The 17,629-nt window shown below is 39.9% G+C and overlaps 1 protein-coding gene across 1 annotated transcript in view; it reads left to right on the forward strand.

Moving 5' to 3' along the window:
• Positions 1 to 3,998: 3,998 nt before the first annotated feature.
• Positions 3,999 to 17,629, forward strand: part of LOC142310108 (agouti-signaling protein-like) — a 251,572-nt gene continuing 237,941 nt past the window's right edge. Inside the window, exon 1 of the mRNA XM_075347581.1 lies at positions 3,999 to 4,177. Within this exon, the coding sequence (XP_075203696.1) occupies positions 4,135 to 4,177 (43 nt within the window). The 5' untranslated portion in view covers positions 3,999 to 4,134. The remainder of the gene's footprint in view (positions 4,178 to 17,629) is intronic.

Consider the following 17,629-nt stretch of genomic DNA (forward strand, 5'->3'; position numbering starts at 1 on the left):
AGTCTGATACGACATGATATTGTCACCGAGCCCCACCTGAAGGTACGCCTGAAGTCATACCGGGTACCGGAGGCTCGACGACAAGCCATATCGGAGGAAGTAAAGACAATGTTACGCCTGGGGGTCATCGAAAAATCCCGGAGTGAATGGGCTAGTCCGATTGTCCTAATACCAAAACCCGATGGCTCCTTAAGGTTCTGCAATGACTTTAGGAGATTGAACGAAATATCCAAGTTCGATCTCTACCCCATGCTCCGGGTGGATGAGCTGATTGATAGGCTGGGACAGGCGCGATATTTTACCACGCTCGACCTGACCAAGGGGTACTGGCAGGTGCCACTGACGGAGTCCGCCAAGGAGAAAACCGCTTTTGTTACGCTGGAGGGTCTCTTCCACTATGTTGTCTTGCCTTTTGGGTTACATGGCGCTCCGGCCACGTTCCAGAGGTTGATGGACTTAGTGCTGGAACCCCACCAGGCGTATGCATCAGCGTACCTTGATGACATCATTATTTACAGCTCCGATTGGCAGACCCACTTGGAACAGGTACAAGCGGTGGTGGACACGCTTCGAACAGCCGGATTGACAGCCAATCCCAAGAAATGTGCGTTAGGACTCACGGAAGCCCGCTACTTGGGCTACGTGATAGGCCAAGGAGTGATTAAGCCCCAAATTAACAAGGTTGAGGCGATCCAGAAGTGGCCTAGACCCCTGACCACGAAGCAGGTTAGGGCCTTCCTGGGTATCGTGGGGTACTACAGGAGGTTTGTAAAGGATTTTGCGGGACTATCAGCCCCCTTGACGGACCTTCTCAAAGGCAAGAAGTCCGTCATGGTGCGCTGGACTCCGCAGGCCGAGGACTCCTTCCGGGCCCTGAAGGGGGTCCTGTGCGGACAGCCCGTTCTTGTACACCCTGATTTCCGGAAGGAGTTCATAGTACAGACTGACGCCTCAGAGGTCGGCCTGGGGGCAGTGTTGTCTCAGGTGGTTCAGGGGGAGGAACACCGCGTCACCTTCTTAAGTAGGAAGCTCAACCCTCCCGAGCGGAATTATAGCGTAGTGGAGAAGGAGTGCCTGGCGATCAAGTGGGCCTTGGAGTCCCTACGCTATTACCTGCTGGGACGGCAGTTTCGCTTGGTGACGGATCACTCTCCACTGGTCTGGATGAGGTCCGCCAAGGAACGGAATGCCCGGGTTACCCGGTGGTTCCTTTCTCTGCAGAACCTCCGGTTTACGGTTGAACATAGGGCCGGTGGGTTGCAGGGCAACGCCGATGCCTTGTCCCGCGGCCCGTGTTTGATGGCGGGAGTTCAACCCCGCACGCTTGAACTGAGGGGGGGGTATGTGAGACTGTGACCGGGGTTATCTATGACGGCCGGTATGTCTCGCCCCGGTTGTGCTCACTCCATGATAGAAAGTAAATCCACTCTAGGGTTAATGCTGTTTCCCTACAGGCTGAAGGAAGGGTTAAATGGAAACAGGAACAAGGGCAGGTGTGCCGGGTGTGAGGGAGTGAATAGAACTCCCTGAGTTCTCTGCTGGAGAGGCACATGTATATTGTTGTGGACTTTTGTTTGGACATTAAACCGTGTGCTGTGAACCTTAATGCCTGGATCCCGTGTCTTCTGCTGCGCAGCCGACCACGCTACCTCACAGTAGTCAGAGGGAAGCAAATAGTCAGTAGCCGGGAAATCAGAGCCTAGAAGCGAGGGGGAGTGGGAAGACAAGACAGAATAAAGGTAAACAGATAAGGAACGAACAGGGAGACAGCGGGAGAGACACTGATAGAAACAGACAACAGAGGTGAACACGGAGGTCAGGAGGGGGCAGGGCAGACAACAGGTCACTCAAGAGCAGAACACAGCAGAGCCAGAAGTATCACTGGCGAAGTCCAAGAGAAACAGTGCCCTAATAAAGCAGCCTGACCTCCAGAACGAGGCAGAAAGGATTAACCCCTAACGTGACTTGCATCAGAAGTGAAACTAAAAAAAAGGCTCAGCTCCAGCTGAGCCAGGAGTCAATCATGACACCAGGTAAGATATTTCTGGTTTTGTCTATTGGTCATGAGTGGGTTGACACAAGGAATGCGACAGTTGTAGCCCAATTCCTGAATACGTCTGTGTGTGGTGGCTCTTGAAGCACTGACTCCAGCAACAGTCCACTTCTTGTGAATCTCCCCCAAATTTTTGAATGGCCTTTTCTTCACAATCCTGTCAAGGCTGCAGTTATCCCAGTAGCTTGTGCACCTTTTTCTACCACACTTTTTCCTACCACTCAACTTTCCATTAATATGCTAAGCACTCTGTAAACAGCCAGCTTCTTTAGCAATGACCTTTTGTGGCTTACCCTGCTTGCGGAATGTGTCAATGACTGCCTTCTGGACATCTGTCAAGCCAGCAGTATTTCTCATGATTGTGTAGCCTACAGAACCAGACTAAGGGACCATTTTGAATGCTTAGGAAGCCTTTGTAGGTGTTTTGTGGTAATTATTGTAATTTTCTGAGACTTTTGGGTTTTCATTGGCTTTAAGCCATAATCATCAACATTGACAGAAATAAACACTTGAAACAGATCACTGTTTGTAATGACACTACATAATATATGCAACATTTCCTTTCTGTATTGAATTACTGAAATAAATTAACTTTTTGATGATATTCTAAATTATTGAGATGCACTTGTAGGTGATAAAAATAACATTTTTCCGTCCACTCATGCCCCTTTGCATTAATTCCGGAAAGGTTATTATACTACCTGACAACAGTTTTGAATATATTGAGGGGTGCTAATTTTAAAATTATTTCACTTTAGAAGGTTTCCAAAATATAGGTACCCTATTATCACTTCAAAACTGAATAGGTCTCTAAAAAATAAGCTTTGCAAATTTCCTTGAAAAAATGAAAAACTGATGCTAAATTTTTTACATTTTCCAACATCGACAACATTAGATATAGGGGAGACAAGCGCATTAGGGTCTTATCTGTGAAGATAATGAAGGCTTATTGGAAGCAAATACTTGCTCGCCTGGATGGGTTGTGTAGCTCACAACAACTGAAATGGCAGAAAAGATGGCTGTAGCAGCCTCGACAGCATGGAAAGGCAGATAATGGAGGAAGAGGAGTTAAACTGCGCTGCCCTTATAGTAGACAGATGTAGATTTCATGGAAAGTGATTTATTCAACGTGTTTCAGAGTGGATACTCCTTTTTCAGGAAAATCACATAAAATTGTCCAACATTAACAACATAAAAACATTTTACAAATGGTGCAGATATAAAGCAAATATAAGGTAAATGTTATTTATATACTTTTTTGTGTGGTATGACTATATGGAATAAAGAGATAATCAATCAAATTTGAATATTGCAAAATATTGTCAAATTTTTGAATTTTTGTAAGAAACGCAAAACATATCAAGCTAAATTTACCATGAACATAAAGTATAATGTGTCACAAAAAAATCTCAAAATCACTGGAATATTTTGATGCTTTCCAGAGTTATTGCTGTATAAAGTGACGCATAGATTTGAAAAATTTGGCCTAGTCATTAACGGGTTATAGAGTCAGTACTTCTTGGCTGGAACCTCCTGCCCCTTGGCCCCCTGCAAAGCTTTGTCTGCCCCTGGGGAAGTTACAAAATCATGTCCCCAACACATTTGTTAAAACAAAGACATCCGCGTTAATAAAAATAAGCCGTTCCTGTAACTCTTTACAATGGTTAACTAATTGCAATCATACCCATTCTTGTTCTGTCAGCCCTTGAAGGCTAATTGTACAAAAATACATTTATTTGATTAAGTTTATTAAGCTCAATGGATTTTACATTTCTAGAAAAATATCACATCACTTCCAAAAAAAGAGTGTAAACAGGTCTCAGAGGAGAGCTGCAATATTTACTGGCATTCCCTACCTCCAGCCTACAGGCACATTGTTGTAATGTAATTCCTCTCTTTGGGGAAAAAAATCTGTGCATTTTGCTGCTAAGCAGGGAAGAGACGGGGCTTGGAGAATTCATTTCCCATCATTTTTACTTGCCAGTTTTACTGCCTGACCTGCACTTCTTTCATTTTTTTTTCTCCTTTTCAAAATTGCTTTCACATTTTTTTCCTATTTCTCCTCAAGTTACTCAAATTTCATGAAAGAGAAAGCAAATCTGGCGGTGCCCCTCGCGTTATCAGGTAGGTGTCTCGCTCATTACTCAGGAGGCTTCTTTAGGTTGGACCTTTCCACGACCTTCTACTCTGGGTCTGACCTTCAGAGATTCATTTTATATTTGTCATTTGGAATATTATGTGGCGGGTAATACTTAACTGGAAAGCACTAATGTGGGCAAGATGGACAAAAACATGGATTTTGGTGCAGCTGAATGGCATTAAAGGACATTATCGTCAGCTGGCATTTTATTTGTAGTTTGTGTCACTTGTTAGTCTTAAAGTAAACCAAATGGCCTGAGTTACTAAACAGCTACATATGGTAAGAATTCATTTGCGGAAAGAATTTTTATGGATTTCAAAGCATTATCACCAGATCAGTCAACAGAAAATGATGGGACTTAGTATAAGGAGGCATCTAGATATTGAAACTATGACTTAAGATGATAATTGAAAATGTGTTTGTGTATGTAGAGTGGAGGGGAGTGTAGATTTTATATAAAGTCGTTTACTATAAATACAGCATAAAATTGTAATTAGATCTCAAATGTTTGTTTCTTTTTTATGAAAATAAAGTAATTCTTACAAACTAAATTAAATGATTTTGAAAAAAGTTTTAAAATTATATTAGAACTGTAGATAACCTAGAATGCAAATCTTACACATTTAACTTTGTGACTACTTTTGAATAGAATTTTTAAGCATTTTTTTACAAGATATTTCTATAAGAAATATGTACATATTGTGTTTTAAAATGTTACTGTAAGCATATATCATTCTCTATGGATAAAACATTATTATTTGCATTGACTAGATGCTATTATGTACTAAGTTCTAGTGAAAATGGAAACGGATTTATCTGACGCTTTTAGCAGCGCCGTTCACCCAACAAGCGCTTATGAATATTACTAAATAGGGCAATAAAATGCAGCTTTGCTAATAATAATATTACATTTAGTCATATAGAATTTTTATATGCCTTAAAATAAATTAATATACAGTATATATATATATATATATATATACATACATATATATATATATATATTTGTGTGTGTGCATATATGTACATATATACATATATTATAATAATAAAATAAATAGATTATATTTGTAAATACAGATGTATTTACAGATGTATTTTCAGATGTAAATACAGTAAATTTGTATATATATATATGTACATACAGATGTTTATGTGTATATACCTATATATATCTGTGTGTGAGCATATATAGACATATATATGTCTATATATGTATATACAAAGGTGTGTGTGTATATATATATAAATATATGTATATATATGCACATCTGTAGATGCTGGAGCTCTTAACCCTTTATAAGGACTTGGAATGCTGCAACCATCCTTTACATATTCCATATTCCCTGCAATCATTGAAATTCTTGATTAATGAAAGTAGAGCAAAACATAAATTCTAAACAAATGGAAGATGAGAAGCTGATCTTCTTTCTTCTATTGAAGTATAAATCACACCATGTACAGTGGCCAAACCATGTACACGGCTTGGGTGTGTCTGTTCTGCTCAACATTTAGGGCTGGTTTATTTTTGAACATTTCAATGTTGTTAATGGTCCTTTAAGGGAGAAAGAAAATGGTGGATTTCACATCAAGACGTGTTTACTTGATTTCATTTCACAGTTTTCCCCAGTGTATAATAAAATGCTAAACATTTGCATTTATTGTTTGGGAGGTGGGGATGAACTGAAAAAGAGATCATATAGACGTCACTGTAAATTAGACATTGCCTCATTTCATCTTGCAGGATTTAGTATCTATGTTTTTTATTATAAGATGGCCATAACTGTATAAAAACATGATATAGATTTTAGATAACCCATAGTTTAACTTTATTTCTTATGTTATTTTAATAAAATGTATTACATTCTCTCATCCCTCATAAAAGAGACACAAAAAGTAGAAATGTAATGGTATGTACAAATGTGTCTCTGCATAATGTGTGAGGATGTTACCAACCCAATCACATCACATGCAGAGATTTGCCACATAAATGCATCATGCCAGCTTACATTCAGAGCCATTAAGACTGGCATGTTGTACAACAGTCTTAATAAAGGGAATGAGGAAGAAAGCTGTGCCAAAGTAATTAAGAGGCGCACACCTAAGAATGAATGTGGTGCATCTCACAACTGCCAACTGCGCCAAACTGGATGCAATTAAAATATACGGTTTGAGATATATATATGTGTGTGTGTGTATATATATGTATATATAAGAAAAACAAGTTTTGTTCAGGGCGCCACCCATAGACAAAAAAAATCAACCCCTCAATGCAAATAAGTTGCAATATATATATATGTATATATATATATATATATATATATATATATATCTGTATATATATATGTATATATACTGCTTGTATATATATATATATATATATATATATATATATATATATATATATATATTAGTATGTATATACAATTTGCAACTTTTTTGCTTTGAGCGGTTGATTTCTTTTGTCCTTGGGTGGCGCCCTGAACAAAACTTGTTTTCTTATCGGTGATACCCATTTGACAAACTCTATTTGACCTTTACTAGTACAAGGGGCTAAGATGTCTTCTATACAAATCATAAAACAGATGTTGCGGGGTCAGTTTTAATTACTATCTTGCTGGTATATAACTGAACATTGTTAACTCTAACACAATCTTCTTATACTTTCAATGCTTACATTTACAATAAATCCTCAACATGGAGACGGATGGAGAGAGAAAGGAAGAGACAGACGGTAGATAGATAGATAGAAAAATAGATAGATAGATAGATAGATAGAGGGATAAATAGACAGAGGGATATATAGAAGGATAGATAGAAGGATAGATAGGTAGATGGATAGATAGATGGATAGATAGATAGATAGATAGATAGATAGATAGATAGGATAGATAATAGATAGATAGATAATAGATACACAGATAAATAGATAATAGATATATAGATAGATATAGTTTGATAGATATATATTATAGATAGATGGATGGATAGATAGATAGATAGATAGAGAGATGGATTAATAGATAGATGGATAAATAAATAGATAGATAGATAGATGGATAGATAAGAGATAGTTAAATAGATAGATAAAATATAGCTAATAAATTATAGATAGACAGATGATAGATACATATAGATGGATGAGAGATAGATAATGATAGATAGAGATATATAATAATAGATAGAAGGACAGATAGATAAGAGATAAACAGATAGATAGAAGGATAGATAGATAAGAGATAAACAGATAGCTAGATAGAGGGATAGATAGATAAGAGATAAACAGATAGCTAGATAGAGGGATAGATAGATAAGAGATAAACAGATAGCTAGATAGAGGGATAGATAGATAAGAGCTAGATAGATAGATAGATAGATAGAGGGATAGATAGATAGAAGATAGATAGAGGGATAGATAGATAATAGATAAATAGATAGATAGATAATAGATGAAAGATACAGATAGTCTTAAAAAGATCCTTAAGGATTGAAACATTTCTGACTTTATGGGCCAATAAAGGTCTGAACGTTACTCTAACCATGGAGTGCTGCCTTCATTATTTTTGTCCTATATGTTTGTGGATTTATCAGTGCTGCTCATATTTTCTCATTCTAGATAGATTGATGTTGTATGGTAAGTTGGATATATTATAATAGAGAATACTACAATTAGAAAATATAATTATACATTTACACTGCTTTGTAGAATAGTAATACTTTATTATTTTGAAGTTTGTCAACAAAACACATTAAATTATTGTTTAGTTTCTGTTGAAAAAAATGATTCCAGCTTATTATAGCATTTCGATATTGCTTATTCTATGCATACTTCTACTTTCATCCTAGAAAATTTTTCATCTCAAGTATTTGCTGATACTAAACGCATGAATGATGAACTTGCTTAGGCAAACAAGTTCCATGGCGATTCATACAGAGTGTAAATTAAGCCTCTTAAAGTTGATTTAGAAGAACATTAGTCATGTATCTACAAAAAGGAGCTGTACAGTAGCAAACGCTGGAGCATCCTGCAGGGTTTGTGGGGACTAGTAAGAGGTAGAATTACACACATGGATGGCTTCAAACATGTTACTCTAATACAACGCCATAAATCATTTTTTGTAATAAATCAGATTTTGTGGATGTTTTCAAAGAAATGTTCGTTGCCGTTGTGCAATCCAAATAACTTGAATGCATTAAGTAAAACATTATTTTACATATTACTATTGGAAAGAATGTTTTGCTTGATATACAGATATCTAGGTATATTTTTTTAAGAGTTTTGCTCATCTCGGTAATTTGACACAACCCATGTATTTGTGATTATCAAATGGAATACAGATAACGCAGACTTACGGAGATCCACATACACACAAACTGTTGTACTATATAGACCTTAAGGCAGAATGTATAGCAGTAAAATTCTATATTATAATTACAAAAATAAGTCCAGGAAAAGCGGATTTACATATTAAAATATTTACAAACAGATCTCCTAATAGTAATGAAGAGTTTTGAAGTCTAAGGAATAAGTATTTGCACCGACAGAGCAGATTTTGGGTAACGGTTGTTTTTGCAGGTCAGAATATATTCTTAAGGTATGTGCACATTGTGAGTATTTGCCACCAAATTTTTCTGCAGCAAAACCCCGTATGTTAGTTACACCTATGATTAAGGATGAACACGTCCGAAACGTGTTAGTTTGTCTACTCCATATTCATTCCATTGACTTCCATTGAATCTTTTTTTTCTATGGACTCATTATAATGATTTAAATAAATTGGTATTTTAATTACGCTGATGCTGGATCACACTTTTTCTACTCGCTTCTAATAAGTATTTGCACTGACTGAGCAGATTTTGGGTAACAATTGTTTTAGCAGGTCAGAATATATTCTTAAAGTATGTACGCACGATACGGACAAGTTTGTCCGAAATACGTCAGGTTGTCTTCCCTGTACGTAAGGTATGTGCACAATCTTAGTATTTGCCACCAAATTTTTCTGCAGCAAAAACCAGCATGTTAGTAACACCTATGACTAAGGACAAGCTCGTCTGAAACGCATCAGGTTGTCTTCCCTGTACTTAAAGTATGTTCACACGCTTAGTATTTGCTGCCAAATTTTTCTGCAGCAAAAAACAGAATATTAGCAGGAAAAACGTGTTTTTGATTAATTTTTACTGGTGTTTTTTTCCCATTTAATTGAATGTGTTAAAAACGCTACAAAAACCATGAAAGAAGTCGCGTGCTGTAGATTTTAAAAAAGGCTTTGACTCATCAAATCTGCTAGGAATAAAACCCAAAATAAAATATGAGGAGCATGAGCATGATTTTTCAGAAATCTCATTCAGTTTGCTGGTGCTATAAAAAATTGTATTTTTTTCTATAGCAATAAATAAAATAAAATAAAACTATATATACAGTACAGACCAAAAGTTTGGACACACCCCTTCTCATCTCTAGAACAACTATTAAGAGGAGACCTTGTGCAGCAGGCCTTCATGGTAAAATAGCTGCTAGGAAACCACTGCTAAGGACAGGCAACAAGCAGAAGAGACTTGTTTGGGCTAAAGAACACAAGGAATGGACATTAGACCAGTGGAAATCTGTGCTTTGGTCTGATGAGTCCAAATTTGAGATCTTTGGATCCAACCACCGTGTCTTTGTATAAAAGGTGAACGGATGGACTCTATATGCCTGGTTCCCACCGTGAAGCATGGAAGAGGAGGTGTGATGGTCTAGGGGTACTTCACTGCTGACACTGTTGGGGATTTATTCAAAATTGAAGGCATGCTGAACCAGCATGGCTACCACAGCATCTTGCAGCGGCTTGATATTCCATCCAGTTTGCGTTTCGTTGGACCATAATTTATTTTTCAACAGAACCTTGACCCCAAAAACACCTCCAGGCTGTGTAAGGGCTATTTGACTAAGAAGAAGAGTGATGGGTGCTACACCAGATGACCTAGCCTCCACAGTCACCAGACCTGAACCCAATCGAGATGGTTTGGGGTGAACTGCACTGCAGAGTGAAGGCAAAAGGGTCAACAAGTGCTAAGCATCTCTGGGAACTTCTTCAAGACTGTTAGAAGACTATTTCCGGTGACTACCTTTTGAAGCTCATCAAGAGAATGCCAAGAGTGTGCAAAGTAGTAATGAAAGCAAAAGGTGGCTACTTTAAAGAACCTAGAATATAAGACATATTTTCAGTTGTTTCACACTTTTTTAAGTATTTCATTCCACATTGATTGTTTTAATTCATAGTTTTGATGCCTTCAATGTGAATCTACAATTTTTAGAGTCATGAAAATAAAGAAAACTCTTTGAATGAAGAGGTGTGTCCAAACTTTTGGTCTGTACTGCATATCTTTGTATACCAGATGCTGTAAATATAGTGAGATTTGATGAGTCAGATCAGTCCATATTGGAATGTGTGCACAGACGTACATTATGTAGTTCAAACTATTGTTATGCGTGAGACTATTGTTAGTTATAGGCAGATGCTCCGCAGTTTGTGACAGAAGTTTCACCACAATGAGCATTGTGTAGCATTGTGTGTGAGGCAATAAAATTAAAAAGTTAATGGCTCCTGCATATTAAACAATACCAGTGGCTCCAGCTTACCGAGATGCATAGTACAGAAAGAAGTATCATTAATTGGTTCTTTCTCCGTCATCTTTGGGTTCTGGTTTCACAAACAACCTCTACAGAGGACACATATGTCTGTGATATACCATTACTTATTTTTAATTTAATTCATATATACTAAGTTGCAGTATATCACAAAAGTGAGTACACCCCTCACATTTTTGTAAATATTTTATTATATCTTTCATGAGACAACACTGAAAATATTATACTTTGATACAATGTAAAGTAGTCAGTGTGCAACTTGTATAGCAGTGTAAACTTGGTGTGCCCTCTAAATAACTCAACGCACAGTCATTAATGTCTAAACCACTGGAAACAAAAGTGAGTACACCCCTAAATGAAATTGGACAAATTATGCCCAAAGTGTCAATATTTTTTGTGGCCACCATTATTTTCTAGCACTGTCTTAAAGCGCACCAATCATTAGGATTTTGCTTTATAAGCTAAATCCAGTGGTATACTGACATTATCAGGCTGATTCTATACATACCTTTAGTTGTCAGGTATATAGATAGATATATTATACCTCTGTGTGTGTATGCTGTGTGACAGAGTTTTGATTTTCCCTGTTTGTGTATTTCTGTGACTTAAATCACACTCCTGTCCTGGCCCCTGGAAGTGGAGGGGGTGAGGGTATAAGATCAGGGCTAGTCAGGAGCAGGGCCAGGAAGTAGACTCAGACATCCTCACCATTAGGGGTATCTCTGAGAAAAGGGACTGCACAGGGCCCCCTAGTCTGAGGATAAGCTTAGGGGCCCTGGTTTCCAGCTATCTCCATAGTCTCTCATGATATTATAGTTGGCCAGACTTACCTTTTTAGCATGGACCCAGTTGCTGCACTGTCTAGGCAGTTGCAGGCTCTATCTCTCCAGGTGGCTGAATTAAAGGGGGTGGTACAGCAACAAGCGCAGTCTGCCACACCCGTGCAATCCATGTTGGTTGCTGGATCATCTGAACTCAAACTACACTTCCTGCAAAGATTTTCAGGAGAGCGCAGCCAGTTTTTAGAGACGCATGCAGACTGTACTTCTGGTTGAGTCCTCACTTATCTGGAGATGAAGGATAGGGGGTGGGACTTGTGGTCTCACTCCTGAGTGGAGACCCATAAGCATGTGCTTTTTCCTTGTAGCCTGTCTTTTTGTCAGTGGATGGGTATTTCTTAGCACTCGGGCTCATCTATGATGATCCAGAGAAGATATCTTTAGCTGAGTCTAAAATTCATTCACTACATCAGATGAATAGGCCGGCAGAGGTGCTGGTCCGTGGACACTCTGTGGAATGATCCTGCGCTTAAAAACCTGTTTTTTCAGGGTGTATCCCAGAGGGTTAAAGAGGTGTTTCTTATTTAGGAAAATCCTTTGTCTCTTGAGTGTGCCATGTCGCTTTTAATTTGGATTAATTGACGTTTCTGCCAGAGGTCTCATGATGCCAGGACTCTCTGGAGAGGGAAACTTGTACCAACTTTACCTCCAAAGATATTATGTGAGCCTATGCCACTTCGGAGGGACAATCCACAAGAGCAAAAGTTTCTCTATTGCTAAAAGGATAGGAGTTTGTCACTTCATTAATACCTTCCCCTCTGTGCCCAATGGAAATCAGCAGTCGGAAAACTTCTCAACCCAGGTGGGTTGGAGGATTCCAATCTGGGTCTATGTATTTCCTCTGCCATAGTGTCTCAATGTTTGATACTCACAAGGGTTAAGGTAGGGGGCTGGGATGTCCCTCAAATGGTATTTCTGGTTTGCAAACATAATTGATGAACAGTTTGCTTGTTCATCTTAGTTACAGGTGAAAAGGTTATCTAGTCCGGTATGGATTTTTGCCATTTACTCGTCACCTCTTTCTCAAGGGGGGGTTTGCTGAGTGTGGACAGGGGTTGAAAATCCACATACGGGAACTCCATTCGGTGCTTATATTATGTTATGTGCTTAAGGATCTCCCTGCACAAATCATTTCAGGCTTCCCCAATTCACATTTTATATTACCATTGTTGACTGGAAAGCAAGGAACATTGTGTAGGAAACTATATTTTGGCAATAACCACAAGACTTCTGGATCCTCTCTCAGATTTTGGGTATGTCTTCTCTGAGAAAGGTTCTGAGGAGTTGCCACCGCATAGGCCTTACGCCTGCACTATAAGCTTGAAGCCAGGGGCAAAGTTGCCCAAGCGCAGACTATAATATAACCTATCAGGCCCTGAGAGACTAGCTTTTAAAAAGTATATAACAGAGAGATGGGCTAATGGACTCATTAGACCATCCTCCTCTCCTGTGGCTGCGGGTTTCTTCTTCAGTAAGAAGAAGGATGAAGGATAGTGGTCTATGACCATGTATGGGCTTCTGTGAGTTAACCAGATTATGGTTTGTGATCCGTTTCCCATGCCTCTCATTCCAGACAAATTCCCGTCAACTTATCAGAGTGCTGGTGCTAAATGGTTCTTTAAACTCGAACTTAGGAGGGCCTATAATCCGATCCGGGTCAGACAAGGGGATGAGTGGAAGATGGCATTCAATATGTTGGAAGGGCACTTCGAAAATTTGGTGAGGCCAATGGCTCTGACCAATGCGCCTGTAGTTTTTCAGCATGTTATTAACGGTGTTTTCTCACCTGTTAGAGAAATTTTTCATCGTTTACCTTGATGACAATCTCATATATTCACAGGATTTCTGGTCTGTTATGAATCATGTCAGAAGATTTTGCAAATTCTCAGAGAGAATAAGTTCTATGAAAAATTGGAAAAGTCTGTCTTTGCCATTCAGGAACTTCGATTTTACGGTTACATAATTTCCACTTTGAGTTTTAGGATGCATCTCTCTAAATTACAGGTTATATTGAAGTGGGATCTTAAAGTTCTGCAACATTTTTTAGAGTTTGCTAATTATTACAATAAGGTTATTAAGAATTTCTCTGCCATAGTAAGACACCTGACTGATATGACTAAAAAAAGGTACAAACTTTTCAAACTAGTTTGAGGGTGCTTCGTACACATTTGATTGTCTAACAAAATGCTCCTCGTCAGCACCCGTATTGATTCAGCCTGATGTTTTTCAATCTTTTACGGTCAAAGTTGATGCATCAAAAGTGAGGGAGGGAGCTGTGATGTCTCAGGGTCCGTCTGTTGGTAAACTGTGTCCATGTGCCTTCATTTGTAAGAAACTATCTCCGGGTGAACATAATTACGATATTGGTAACAGAAAATTACTTGCTATCAAATAAGCGTTTGAGGAACAGCGCCGCTTTCTGGAGGGTGCTATCCATCCTATTATAGTAATTACCGACCAAAAATCTTATCTACGTTGAGTCTGTTAAGTGTCTTACTCTAGGCAAGCTCGATGGTAATTTTTTTATTAGGTTTAATTATTCTATATTATACATTAAAGCCGATGCCTTGTCCAGGAGCATTCTGGGAGGTGTGGGGAACCCTGTGAGGAAACTGTCTCCATCCTTCAGAAGGGAGTGGTGGTGTACTAATACTGAAGCTGAGATTACCAAGGCTCAAAGTGAGGCGCAAGCTGGGGTTCCCGTTAACAATCTTCACCTTAGGGTTCTGGGAGAGCATCATGATTATGTTCTGGCTGGGGTGAAAGATACTCTGGATCTCATATTTTGTTGATTTTGGTGGCCCAGAATCTGGAGGGATGTGGTAACCTATGTATCTGTGTGTGCCAAGTTACCCCCTTCTTGTCCCTTAGGATGTCTGCAGCCTTTGAGCGTTCTTAGTCAACCTTGGATAGATATTTCCATGGACTTTATTATGGATCTACCTCCCTTTGCTTGGTAATACGACAATTTATGTAGTGGTGGATAGGTTTTCTAAAATTACACATTTTATTACCTTATCGTCATTACCCAATGCTAAGATATTATCCCAGGTATTTATATGTGAGATTGTCATGCAGTCCCTTCTAATATTGCTTCTGATACAGGAATTCAGTTTATTGCCAACTTTTCCTGGGCTTTCTGCTTTCGGTTATGGATTAAACTTTCTCATTCATCGGCATTTCATCCTCAGTCTAATTGTCAAACTGAATGCATGAATCAAAATTTGGAACAGTATTTGTGTTGTTGTTAGTGGTCTGGAGCCTGCCTCCATGCACAATTGTAGAAGTTCCTTTCTTAAGGCCGCTTTACATGCAACAACATCGCTAACGAGATATCGTTAGGGGCATTCGTGACGCACATCCGGCCTCATTAGCGACATTGTTGCTTGTGACACCTATGATCGAGCACTAACGATCAAAAATACTCACCTTCTCATTGATCCTTTCCCAAATGTTGTTACTGGTGCTGTAAGCAGGTTGTTTGTCATTCCTGAGGCAGCACACATCGCTACGTGTGACACCCTGAGAACGACGAACAACAACGTTCCCGCGTCCTCCGGCAATGAGGTGGGCGTGTCGTTAATGTGGCTGGTCTCCGCCCCTCCGCTTCTATTGGCGGGCCACTGTGTGACGTTGCTGTGACCGCGCACAAAACTCCCCCTTAAAAAAGAGGTTGTTCGCCGCCCACAACGACATCGCTAGGAAGGTAAGTACGTGTGACGCGCACTACCAATTTTGTCTGCCACCGGCAGCGATTTGCCCGTGACGCACAATCTACGGGGACGGGTGAGATCGCTAGCGATGTCGCAGCGTGTAAAGCACCCTTTACCTTTCAGCCTGAAGCCGTCAGGATCCCGCTCCCTATATTTAAATAGGGGCTTGATGGCCGACACTTGGGATTTCTGTAGGCCGCATAAGTTGGAAAGCCCTATCCCCCTCGTTGTGTTGGTGCCTTCGATCTCTGAGCTCTTGGGGAAAGTTCATAAAGAAACTATCCTCCACAGCTTAATTTCCAGGTTGCGTGAAGCTACTCCCTGATCTAGAGTCCTGTACCCTGCCGTGCTCGGTACCGGTCCGGTTACTGGACTTTCCGATGCCGACCATTCTCCAAAACTAAGTCAAGGCACACTTCTCCAATACCAATACCCTGCGACCGAGTCTCCGACTCCTCCAGTCACAGACCACCGTCTGCGACCTAACCAAAGTCTCCCAGGGATCTACAACTCCCCCAGCTCCTCACTCTCTGAGGGCTACTACTTAACTGACTTCGTCCCTCCCACCAGTCTGTCTGACCCCTAGGCGGGTGGCCCTTTTCCAGCTACACCACCCACTGGTGTGCCTGACAGGGTATGGTGTAAGGTGGGGTTAGGATGTGAGTGCTGATGGAAAACAATAAAAGAGTTAGGATCCCAGAACCATGGTGGGTGAGTTCTGCACCATAAGAATAAGAAGTGCAGTTCCCTGTGACACCCTGATAAGGTCAGGGGCGTCACATGTACATTTCACGATGGTCACTCATCATGGGTACCTGGGGCATACCAATTGGGTTCAGCATTGTTGTCTACATGGGAGAAGCAGCATTTGCGTGACATGGGTTCTAAGTATAAGCGTTAGTCTGACTGTAGACATGTGCCTGCTCCGGACCTGTATTTGGGTCATCTGGTGTGGTTGTCTACTAGAAATATTGCAGAGTCTGACACTCTGTCTAATGGTTTCTCTGGTGTTTCTGATCAACTCAGGCAGACCCAGGCATCGACTCTGCTAGCCTGCTCATTAGACTTCTTTGATCACATGTTGTAAGGAAGCCAATCACTTCTGCTCCTCTCACTTTTGGCTGAAGGAAATATTCTACCTACGCCAACTATAGTTCATGCTGTGTTGGTCTGTGAGTTGTGGTGTCCCAGACTTGCTGGAGAAAGAGTTGCTTTGTGCTTGGTGTTGTCGTCTTGTTGATTGCACCCTGCTCCTGTTTTCCTTTTTATTTCTAAATGTCTTATACCTCTATGTGTACGTGCTGTGTGACAGAGTTTCCTTTTCCAGTTTGTCTATTTCTGTAGCTTAAAACACACTCCTTTCCTGGCCCCCCTGGGTGAGAAGGTGGGGGTATAAGATCAGGGCTGGTCAGGAGCAGGGACAGGAAGTAGACTGAGACAACCCCACCATTAGGGCTATCTCCGAGAATAGGAATAGCACATGGCCCCCTAATCTGAGGGTCATGTTAGGTGCCCCGGTTTCCCTCTACAAGGGACAAGACAAAATATTAGAGAAAAAGGGAAAATTTTACATAATTTCACACAAAACCCCAAGTGCTGGACAAAATTTTCGGCACCTTTCCAAAATTATGAGTAAACAACTTTGTTTCAAGCATGTGACGCTCTTTTAAACTCACCTATGGCAAGTAACAGGTGAGGACAATATGAAAATCATACATCAAACTTCATAAAAGAAGAGAATTTTGACTTAATCTTTCCATTTTGTGTCTGTGTATGCCACAGTAAGCATGGAGAACAGAAAGAGAAGAAAACTGTCTGAGGACTTGAGAACCAAAATTGTTGAAAAATAGCAACATTATCAAGGATATAAGTCCATCTCCACTGCTTGCTGTGGGAGATGAGGCAGAGGCCATCCTGAAAATGATGGCGGTGCATGCTTGAGATGAGGGCATCCGGGGTCAGCGTGTACGCAGATAGAGCTCTCGGCTAAAGATCTCATCTGCGCATTTGCTGGCCCATTGAGCTCCCAGCATTGGACTTAGCCCTGCTGTTCTGTTTACTATACACTTATAATGTTCCGGTTATTTTTGAATAAAGTAAACAAAAAAAAAATACCAACCCATAGTAAGAACCCCTAAAATGAGGAAAAGTCAATTAATCACAAGTTTCAGAACCGCATAATGAATAGTTTAAAAAATTTGAATTTTAAATTCGATCATTTTTGACCAAACAGAACAGCAGGAAAATGGGAAA

The sequence above is a fragment of the Anomaloglossus baeobatrachus genome, chromosome 5 (assembly GCF_048569485.1).
Source record: "Anomaloglossus baeobatrachus isolate aAnoBae1 chromosome 5, aAnoBae1.hap1, whole genome shotgun sequence".
Taxonomy (NCBI): domain Eukaryota; kingdom Metazoa; phylum Chordata; class Amphibia; order Anura; family Aromobatidae; genus Anomaloglossus; species Anomaloglossus baeobatrachus.